The sequence below is a fragment of the Cyprinus carpio genome, chromosome B3 (genome assembly GCF_018340385.1).
Source record: "Cyprinus carpio isolate SPL01 chromosome B3, ASM1834038v1, whole genome shotgun sequence".
In the NCBI taxonomy this organism is placed as follows: Eukaryota; Metazoa; Chordata; class Actinopteri; order Cypriniformes; family Cyprinidae; genus Cyprinus; species Cyprinus carpio.
Window position 1 is genome coordinate 29,074,266 of NC_056599.1, and position 11,564 is coordinate 29,085,829.

At 36.2% G+C, this 11,564-nt stretch overlaps 1 protein-coding gene across 1 annotated transcript in view; it reads left to right on the forward strand.

The window, feature by feature from the left end:
• LOC109050277 (ubiquitin carboxyl-terminal hydrolase 43-like) overlaps window positions 1-5,023 on the forward strand; it is a 73,798-nt gene extending 68,775 nt beyond the window's left edge. Inside the window, exon 15 of the mRNA XM_042720627.1 lies at window positions 2,131-5,023. Coding sequence (XP_042576561.1) covers window positions 2,131-3,176 — 1,046 coding nt within the window. The 3' untranslated portion in view covers window positions 3,177-5,023. The remainder of the gene's footprint in view (window positions 1-2,130) is intronic.
• The last annotated feature ends 6,541 nt before the right edge of the window (window positions 5,024-11,564 follow it).

Here is an 11,564-nt window from a genome sequence, read left to right on the forward strand (position 1 = left end):
CTTCTATGTCTTCCATCAACTGTAAAACAGAAATAATTTTTTTTAATTGAGTGCTGCAGCCATGACGTCAAAACCCAGAAGAACAGTTCATCATGGGTTGCCTCAAGATTTCCTTAAGAAAAACATCCAAGTGTCATCCATTTATTTTTACCACAGACCTTGCTTTACTCATTAATTGAAAAACCTTTTAAGAAAACCTATAGGAACTCTTGAGGGAAACAGTGGCAAATTAGTTGTCCAGGTTTTGACGTCACGGCTGCAGCACTCAATTAAAACAATAATTATTACTGTTTTATAATTTATGAAACCCATATGTGACCTGCTCCGTGATTTTAAATCATTTTGACTCAAGTTGTTTTGCGCAACGAATGGAATGAATTTTCTGAATGCAAAAAGTAAAGTCTGTAACGTAAGTTTAATTTATTTTTAGTGCCTTTTTTTTTTTTTTTTTTTTTACTGAATTAGGAGTTTGGTTTAAATATACATTACATAATCACTGACAGGTTAAGGAAAACTGGTAACACTTACAATAAGGTTTAATTTATGATTTACTACATTAGTTAACTTATACTAACAATGAAAAATACTTCTAACGTTTTTAGTAATCTCAGTTAATGGTCATTTCAATATTTACTCATACTGTACGTTATTAAAATAATAAAAAAAAAAAATATCGGTTGATATTAAGTAACTGACCTGATCTAACCATGAGCAATTGTATTTTTATTAACTCACATTAACAAAGATTAAGAAATACTTTAACAAATGTATTTTTCATTGTTATTTAATGTTACTTAATGCATTAACTAAAGTTAACTAATGGGACCTTATCTTACAAGCGTTACCAGAAAATGTAATTTATTTATAAAATAGCACATATATTTAGCACTTAAATGTATAATTACACTGTAACAAGGACACCTTAACATAAAGTGTAACCAATATATTTATGATTTTACAATGCTTACAACAAAACAACATTTATTGTTTGAATTTGGCAATAAAATGTGAAGTAAATAATAAGAGGTAAGAAATAAGAATAATAAGAAATATAATTTTAATAAATTATAAATCACACAATTATAATTTTATAAAAAAGTAAGTCAAATGTAATGCGAGCGGCTCAAAATCACACAGAAGTTGTAACATTACCAGTAAATTGCCGGAATGATGCTGTGTGTGAACGCAGAATGAAAATTACCGGTATGAGCACGTACAAGTTCAGAATGTGCTGCCGTAAGACACCTACTCCGGGCCAATCCAGAGCAGTTGAAATTCTGACGCAGATGACGCATTTGCCCCAGGCAGTGTTTTTAAGTTTGAAGTCATCTAATATGACGTCTCTGGGCCAAAAGAAGTTGCATGAATGTAAACGTTTGACACAAAAATGAAAACATCAGCAAAAACACTGATCGCAAATACCCCTCCATGTTTACAAACACAACACCTGGAGTCGCAGCCGTTAAGAGGTTTTTCCAGATTAATGATGTCACAGAATTTACAGGTAATTTGAAACCAATGTGTGAATGGTGCTTTACCAGTAAAAAGACAGAATGCTATTACCTCTCTGAACAGTGCATTTTTTAATTTAACTGTAAAGTCGTTTCGGTAATTTTACGGCAGTTTACTGGTTTAACAGTGTAAAAGGGGCTATTGTAAAGCTGCTATTGTACATCTTACAATCACAGTAATAATTAGAGGAATGCTGCCAGTTAAATAGGGTTTGTCATATAATTAAGGAAATTAGCACCGGGTGCCAGATTAACACGTATCTTTTTCAAATATCTCATTTAAGTTTTTTTTTTTTTTTTTTTTTTATTGTGCTTCAGAATGCAATGCATTTATAAAATATGCTTAAAAACTGCCCTTCTACTCCTGTTAAGATAGCTTGAAATAGGACTAAGCAGTGACCTTGAAATTTAGGACATTGTAAGTTGTTCTCTAATTTTGATCTCCATTGTATATTGTCAAATATATGTATTATATTATACATTTTCTGGTAACACTTGTACAATAAGGTCCCATTAGTTAACTTTAGATAATGCATTAACTAACATTTAATAACAATGAACAGTACATTTGTTACAGTATTTCTTAATCTTTGTTAAGTCCTCCATTTTCTGCTTTTAGATGTAGTTGAGCCGATGCCATTTGTACGAAGTGTCCGGGGCCACAGTATGAGTATGCGCTACCCCTCCAAATCCAAGACGGGCCCAAGCAAAGTTCTTCCACTGCGCTGGTCATTTGCTTCCAAGGACCGCAGAAAGCCCTCCAGCATCGGTCCACAGCCCGGAAACGACGAGCTGGTGGAGTACCTTGAGTCCGGCCGGCGGCCTCGATGCACCAAGGAGCCCATAGTAAGTATCGTGGCTAGTCCTTCACAGGTCAAAGCCCAGATTCACGAGGATGATTCTTTGAGTTCCCCGAGCTGTAGCAGTACTGTGGAGCGATGTAGCTATCAAGGTCCGGATTCCCCCAGACTGCCCGAAGGCCAGAGCAGACCAGCAGCGGACCTCAACGGCATCACATCCGATGGCTTGCTGGCCAAAAACAGTTCAAAAACCATTCAGGAGCACGAAAGGACTCAAGCCAGTAAGTCACTTCAAGGTTCCCCTAGTGCACTTTCCAATAGTACTAGCAACAGTGCATCTTATTCCAGAGACTCCTCGTTAAAACAGCTACGAAACCAGCCATCTGCGACTAACAGGACTCGTCCCAGCCAGACGCAGATGGCCACAGGGGAAAGCAGGAGTAAAGACAGCGCCATCATCAGTAACACCCAATTGAAGGATAAGGAGGTGGCTCACGGGAAAACGTTTTCCAGCAAGAGCTTGACCAAACTGTCACTATCCAACGGGACTCCAAATGGAAAGGGCATTGAGGTGAGGAAAACTGGCACTGCTCACAAGAGCACCAGTAATGCAATTAACAGCAGAGAAAACCAGGTTTGTTCAAGCACAGCTGATATAAAACGAGCCCACAGCTCATCCAATATTCAGAGCAAGCTAGATATGACTTTGAAAAGGACGTTGTCTCTCCAAAGAAACGGTCCATTGGTGCCGGCCCCCCATAAAGGACCTGCGGTAGATAAATCCTCCTATGCAACACTACAGAAAATCAGATACAGCAGCACTTCACTTGGCAGACAGAGACCTGTGCCCGAGTCCTGCTTCTGATGGGTTTCATCTTCACTGTGGATTGTACTGTATATATGTTTTATGCATATGACAACGTTTAAATATTGCATACTGTTGCTCTTTTCCAAAAACTAGTGAGCATTGAAAAGCATTTTATGCACGTTTCCAACACAATGCCTGGTTGAAAATGCTTAAAACAGCAGCAGGTAGTCTTTAAAGAGATTGCAGTTCTATAATGCATTGCAAAAAATTCAGTGAACAAATTCAAGACGACAAGTGAAACGAGAGAAAATGTTCATTATAAATGTGCATATAAAATTATTTAATAATGAAAATGTTTTTTAAAAACATATATAGACTACCGTTCAAAAGTTTCAGGTTGGTAAGATTTTTTTTTTCTCTTATGTATTTCATCAAATCAGTAATCCTTAAGAATTCATTCTAGAATGATTTGTTTGTTCATGAAGCATTTCTTCTTATCAGTGTTGATCCATTTAATACATCTTTGCTGAATAAAAGCATTAATTTCTTTCAATAACAAAAAATCTTACTCACCGCAAATATTCAAACAGTCTTGAATGTTTCTTTAACTATGTGCACTTTTGACCCTGTGGACTTAATGAAAAAAAACACTTAATTAGTCCATTTACAAGGTCTCTTTTTTCTGAAAAATTTTATGTTTTCATCAGACGTTTCAGTCATTTCTAGCACATCTCAGATTATGTATTATGTTTAATGACATTCTGGGATGGGAAGGACATTTTGACATTTAGAATAAAATAACAGACTCTTGTTTTGCCAAGCCTAAATTTGTAGCTAGCATTTTATGTATCAGAGATAAATACAACACACTTTTTGGATAATTTAACAAAATTACAGCTCTATCGGAAATTGGGCACAAAAATAAAATCAAGTGATGTTTACCTTGTTTTTTTCCCCTTTATTTTGTTGATCTCATTTCACCTCAAGCTCTTCACTGACACTGTTGTCTCCTTAGTAACCAAGTACACTAATTTTTGATAAAAAAAAAAAGAGGCAAAACTGATGTAGTGGAAGTGACATCACAAATATGGGACAGTTATAACTTTTGAAAAACTGATATTGTACAGTATATTTTCACACTATAGCTATAGACATAAATGATATATAAAAAAAAAAGAAAAATGCTTCCGAGTGTGACTGAGTTATATTGTGACTGTCATATAACAATATAACAACAAAAAAAAGCTGACAGCTATTGAAAATCAACCCCTGGGTCATAAAAGTGCAAGTTGAAGAAACAATTAAATATAGTATTGAAGTTCCTCTTGTGTCATATTAAAAATGATAACAAAGTTGCTATTTGTTGATGACTGTGGAGTTTCCTATTTGTATGACAGCTTCTGCATATATAGTGCTTCTATATATCTATATATTTTATCTATATATATTTTATGACATTATAATTTACCTAGGATGCTGCCTTAGAAGGTAGCTACCTATGTAGGGGGTAGGCACTATGGTTGCTCACTAGGTTTTGGATCAGAGCTTGTGTTTCCCCTCTCAAATCTGACTTTCTGTATCATAACTTTAATATTTAACTTGCATATCTCAAAGCCTGTTCTTAAATCTCCATTTATATCTGCAGATACAGTATGTAGCTTCACTCGCTAGTGGCTGGATTTAGCAGTAATGATACAGTAGGATCCGCTTAAATGTCAGAATTGAGGTCTGCTTTATGCGTTTAGTGAACTGTCATGTATATTTATGCAAGTGCCTTTTTGTAATGATCTCAGGAGAGCGGCGGTCATTGGAGCAGAGTGTTTTTTTTTTTGTTTTGTTTTTTACTTATGAATATACATGTGCACAACTCACCACAGATGAAATAAATCCACAGATGACACAAACATTTATTAATCTCACTCCCAGAATATCCCAAACGACTCTAAATGTTTCATTTCTATGTGTACCTTGTTCATTGCTGGATTCACTAGTTTGTTTTCTGACAGGAACGGACTGTGCGAGTACAATCAGACAAGCCGAGTTTTATGAGTGCGTTTAAGCATCAGCTGCAAATCGAGCAAATAATTGCAAAAAGTATCAAGATGCTGATGTTGAAAAATAGCAATATCTTCAAGATGGATCTTCAAGGATCATGATGCTGATGTTGGAAAGTAGCAATATCTTCAACTTTTTTCAATGAAATTGTAAAGTGAAGCTAAACTGAGGTTTTAAAAGGGGCAGTAACTTTTAGCAAAATCAAACAAATGATAAAAATAGTAAAGAATAAAAGTTTTGATAACATGAAGCATGTCATATTCTTATAATAGAAAATTTGAATCTGGAAATAGTTTTTTTATAGAATGAGTGATACCTCAAATTGTGCGGCTTGTTGTGCTGGGCTGTGTTTCCCATACATTGGAGTTAGTTTTTTTTTAGAATGGGTTATATTTGGTGTTGTTGGGCTTGTTGTGTTGGGTTTTTTTTCATCTTTCTGTGGTTAAAACAAGATACCTTCTGATGTTCATTAATGTTTATTTCACGCTATATCTAGTAAAGAGGAAGAGATGATTGCTTCACGTGCCGCTTGAACTGAGGCACTACAGCAATCTGTCACGACACATTAAAGAGCCACAAAACTGTATTCATTGTTAAAAAATGACAAAATCTGCGAAGGGTCAATTCCAGGTCAGAGGATGTGAGCAGCTCTGTACTGTTAATGGCAATGTACAGCATGTTAGCTTGCTTATTATTATGATATACTAACAAGAAACTATGCTTCTACCCAGCTAACAAGGAACGTTCTTAAAACTTTCCAGAAAGGTACTCTCACAGTTATGAGCAAACATTCTTCCAGCAACATTAACAGAATGTTCATTCAAAGTTATCTGGTCTGTAATAATGTGTTTAAAGCATTAGCTTAGAAACATTATTTATATAGTGTTTATGGAACGTTTTTCTGAAACATTTTAGTTGGCCATTCGTCTATGATGGTCCCATAATGTTTGCAAAATAATAAAATAGAACATTCCCCCATGATGTACTCACCCTCAAGCCATCCTAGGTGTATATGACTTTATTCTTTCAGACAAGTACAATCAGAGTTATATAAAAAATAAAAAAAAAATCTCCACACTGTCCTGGCTCGTCCAAGCTTTAGAATGGCAGCGATTGGTGGTTGAGATTTTTAAGCCCAAAAAAGTGCATCCATCCATCCATCATAAAAAGTGCTCCACATGGCTCCGGGGGGGTTAATAAAAGCCTCCTGAAGTGAATCAATGCATTAGTATGAGAAAAAAAATATTTCAAACTTTATAAACTGTAATCTCTTGCTTCCGCTAACTGTCGTATGCGCATTCACCGGAGGGTGGCGTTCCAGCGGATGATGTTCAAACTCGCGGCCACAGTAAGCAAATGGTGCTCTCGGGAAACACACCCCTGGTTGACTTTTTAAGCAGCTGGATTTAAGAATTTGATAAAACTGGCAAATAAATCCCATAGACTTGCACTGAAGGCCATACAGCCCAGAATATTAAAAACTTTAAGGTGAGGCTTTTGGCTTGGGCCAGAAAGAAACCAGCTCAGCAATGGCATAGAAACCTCTAGCAACCATCCTGACGGTGCATTTAAGCCACATCATTATGATACAGATGGCCCAGGATGCAACTTCTTTTGCCTTTTTCTTAGATATTAACCATCATTCGTGTTTATGATGAAGAATATGATTTCATTTCTGTAGTTAGTTTAAATGTGAATATCACTCAGTCACTGTAACAGAAGTCACTGCCATGTGACAGAGAGTCTAATTGGCAAGCAAAACGTGTAATATTACTTAAATCTGTTACGCCACTCACATGTTAAAAAATTCATTAAATTATTATCCCTGTGCACTTCCCTGATCCCTGGAGTGATGTGCTCTCATATCACTGTTCAATCTGAATATGATAATGCTTTATTTGAACCGTTCACCTGAAATTAGACTCCCGGTGTTAGTCCTCTAATGCACACTAAACCTGAAGAGCCGTGCTTGTGTAAAACTTAAAAAAAAACTGTATTAAGATTTATGTTGTTGGATGTAATGATTACTGAGAACATTTATTCTCATCTGCTCCTGAGAGATTGAAGTTTTTATGCCAAGTTTTTGTACCGCACATTTTTAATTGGATGTATTATGCGTAATTAAATATATGCCGAGATGCTTGTTAGGTAGGAAGAGATCAAGCAAGTCATTTAAAACTTTGTGCTAACACATTGCAGCTGGTTTTATCCTTAGGCTTTTAAGCACAACTTTTATAAACACCTGAATAATGAGTTGTTTGTTCTGCTTTAAAACAGACGCATTCGCACCTCTTTTCACTGCCTCTGAGATTGTCTTTTCTAACATGTCATGGCTTTGATATGATGCAATATTGTCGAAATAACAAATCCAATGTATGCTGTGAATATGACATAGATAGATTCTTGTTGTTACAGAGATGGCAGCTATATTGCAGATGCAAATAAAGCATTGTGGCCTATGAACTGTAGGTGCTGTTGTGAGCAGCATCATTGTGCTTTAGATGATTGCAAAACTCAGAGCGGCTGTTTTCACCTCTGCTGTTTCCTCCGAGTTTGTCTTGACAACATTTTCTTGTTATGCCTCTTTGTGTCACATTTGTGCAATTGCAATAACTCTCAGATGCAGATGATTTTTTTTTGTTTTTGTTTACTAAAAGGTTCCATGTGTTAACATTAGTTAAAAGAATATTTCAAAGTAACAAAAACTTTTAATTTGAATGTGAAGATCATATGCAAACAGTAAATATATAACACATATATGATATAAAACATTTTAATTATCCACCGTGAGAAATTTTATACATAATAAACACAACAATGTGCCAATCATAAATGTTTATATGTTTTTTTCATTTTTTTAAATTAATAACATGAATAGATTCTCTAAACGCTTACGTGATGATAAGACAAGAGCCGTTTCAGAATTTAAAGAGCAGAGAAATGTAAGGACAGCGTGATTTGGATTTGATTATTCACTATTGTTCTGGAGTGTCTGAGATTTTGAATTGCATGACTGAGCGGAATAAATGGGGTTAATCTCCTTAAATTCCTCTTCTCCAATCATGAAAATTAACATAGACCTATTTCTTTTTTTATTTTCTTTTTAATGATTCCATTCGTCTTGACGGTTCTGAGAACTTGAGGAGTTTCTCACAGGTGAATTAAAGGGAGCTCTCAGAAACGCGTTAACATAATCCATCGTTTTTGGACTTTTATAATAAGATATTGATTCAGACGTTTCCTCCTTTCAGTATGAGTCATTTAGCCCTGACACAGGATTAAATACCAGCTGTTGGACTGTTTTTATTTCAGTGTGTCCCATTTAATTCCTCCTCCCATCATTTGATAGCTGATTATGAGCTTGCTTGAGATGTTTCATAGATGTTTCCTTGGTATTGCATATTGCATATTGATTATACAACACACAGCTGATGCACTGTATTGTATTCCCTCCACTGAAGCATTCAAATGAAATATGGTGCTGTTAGACATTGCATCAGGTCTGAGGTCAATAACATTTACTAACAAATGATGTTTGATGTCATTGATTAAGCATTTTAGAATATACCAGAGAGCTGCAGGGATGATGTATTTTTGTAGACCAAAACCTGTGCATTTTTTAGCAGACCTTATTTCAGGCATTTAAATAAAAAATAAAACGTTGACTTCAGGATGATAAAACCAGAGTTCTTTAATGGGTTTTTGTTTAAATGCCTGTGGTGAAAACACCTTGAAAAAGGCAATTGCTAACATGTGGCTAAATGAGACTGCAGAGGTTGTCAGGGATATTAAACATCATTACACCATCATAAACTTTTGTTTGGTCACAGAGCTTATGTTCTGCAATAATCCAAAAGCCAATTGAAAAATCCTATTGGGTTTTAGTTGAGGGAAGCAGGGTGATACAAACTTCTGGGTTGGCCTACAAAAACTTTACTGAAGCACTCGATTCCTTGATCTGATTACTGTTTACAATTTTGTTTAACTCAAAGCACTGTTGTGGTCTCGTTTCAAGACCACATCATGAGGATGCAGTCGGGTATGGTTTCACTCTGGAGTCAAAATCATATCCGACGTATCCCAGCATCTCATCAGCTTCTCCACACTGGAAGCAGCCCATATGTTGTTCTGTTCGATGCATAATGAACAGATTGTGTCCTGCTGTTGTAAAAGCACTTAGCTCGCACTACTAATGGCCTATGGTTACCCAACAAAATTGCTATTTTTTTAAACATGACATTTCAGTTTTAAACTATAATATGTATTGCTCTGGCCTGTTCATTTTTGAATTGCTATTCAGAAATGAGTGCAGCTGTAAAAATTGGCTTGCGGCACCAGGCTGGTTTTATTTTTTTTTAATGGACAAAGGCTATAGAACAAAACACTGTAAAGAGAGATGGAGGTAGCCTATGGTACCACAGCTCAGCATGTACATTGTGAATTACCTCAAGATAATGAGTGGTGTTTGATAAAGCTGGAAATGTGCTGTAAAAAAAATCAATTTGAAATAAATAAATCTAGTAATGTTACGTTCGACACTGAAACTTCGAAGCGTGTGCCAAACTACAACATATTTCTTATTAAAGCACTGTACTGGAACTTGATTCATTGGAAGCGCCTTCGTTTGCCTGAAAACCACATGACTAGTTTAAAAAGAGCGGGGTTTTTTTTTTATTCCAAAACATTTAATTTGTGTCAGTGTACTAGTCACTTTGACTATGTCTATTTTATTGTTAGAGGTCCTAAAACACCACAAATCAAAGCCTTGGTAGGCAGTTTTTGTAATCAGTTTAATTTATTTTAAGTGGCTACATTTCTTTTTAGAATAAATAAAAATGTGAAGACAAATAATACTCAACCACTTAAGTAAAATACAATAATCAACACAGTCTCACTCCCAACTCGTCACATATTGACACTTGGTCAGGACACTTTGGCATCGCTTTTTGACGCACAGGGTACCCCTTCGTCATGCTATGGGAGTATCTTTTTGAATGAGATGTGATGTGAGCGTGTTAATGGAGCGGGATCATTTTAAGTAATTAAAACCTTGTGTTTTACTCTCTTCTTCGCATGAATATATCGTATGGCTTCAGAAGACTTGAAATGTAACACGACATGTTTGTAATGCTTTTATACTGCTTGTTTATGGTTGGTTTTGTTGCTAGATTTAGCAACTTTTCAGACTACCCTAGCAACTTTTTTTTCAAAAAGCACCTAGCAACAAATTTAGCAATTTAAAAAAAATTATTTGGCTACTTTTGAGTCCCTTTTCAAAATGCTAAATCTAAAGAGCAGTAGTGACTGCAGACTTAACTCATGATGAGCTATTCATTCATAAATTCTTAAGATCACTGTAGAAACACAAAATGCAAGACTAAAGACAATGAGTGCAGGGGCGGGGCTATATAAGGTCTAAATAGCCGGGCACAGAAGCAAAAATTGTTGGCTGGTTGCAGCAGCGGTAGCACACATTTCTCATTTTTTGGTAAAATAATTAAAACAACAACCACAATTAAAAACTCAGTGAATGTAGCTGTTCATGAATTTTTGATCTGGAAGAGACTTATCTACATCTATCAACATGTCTCAATAAAAACTGTACAGCCAGAAATACAGAAAAGAGTGGGAGTCTGTACCTGAATTTAAAGGGTGCCTGAAGCCAGTAGTTGGGGATGACGGCCGAGCATACTGTACATACTGCAAATTAGATATGCTTGCAAAAATGTAGGACATCAAAAAACATTGTACTACAGCAGGGGTCTCCAACCCTGCTCCTGGAGAGCTACTGTCCTGCAGATTTCAGCTCCAACTCTAATCAAACACACCTGAACCAGCTAATCAAGGTGTTCAGGGCTACTTGATAATTACAGACAGGTGTGTTGGAGCAGGGTTGGAACTGAAGTCTGCAGGATGCTAGCTCTCCGGGAGCAGGGTTGGAGAGCCTTGTACTACAGCAAAGCATATAAATAAATCAAAACCATATAACCCTGCATAGCAGTCTACATTACCACAGCTAGTTAAGAAAGTGGATAACTGCAAAAGTGCAAAAGCTACTACGGCAATGGCCATTACCGAACATTGTTCACTGCTAGCATATGACCATTTAGGTATGGCTTGCAAAGCTGCCTTTTCAGATTCTGTGGCAGCAACAAACTTCCACATGCACCGCACCAAATCCACAGAAATGATTAAGGGAGCATTGGCTCCTTATTTTCTGAAAATGATAACAACAGATGTGGGGGATGAGAAGTTCAGTCTGCTTTTGGATGAGTTGACTGATGTCAGTGTCTCAAAATACCCGGGTGTGGTGATTCGGTATTTTAGTGCTAAAAAAAAGAACACTTGTCTCCACATTTCTTGGGCTGGTTGAACTGGAGGCGGGTGATG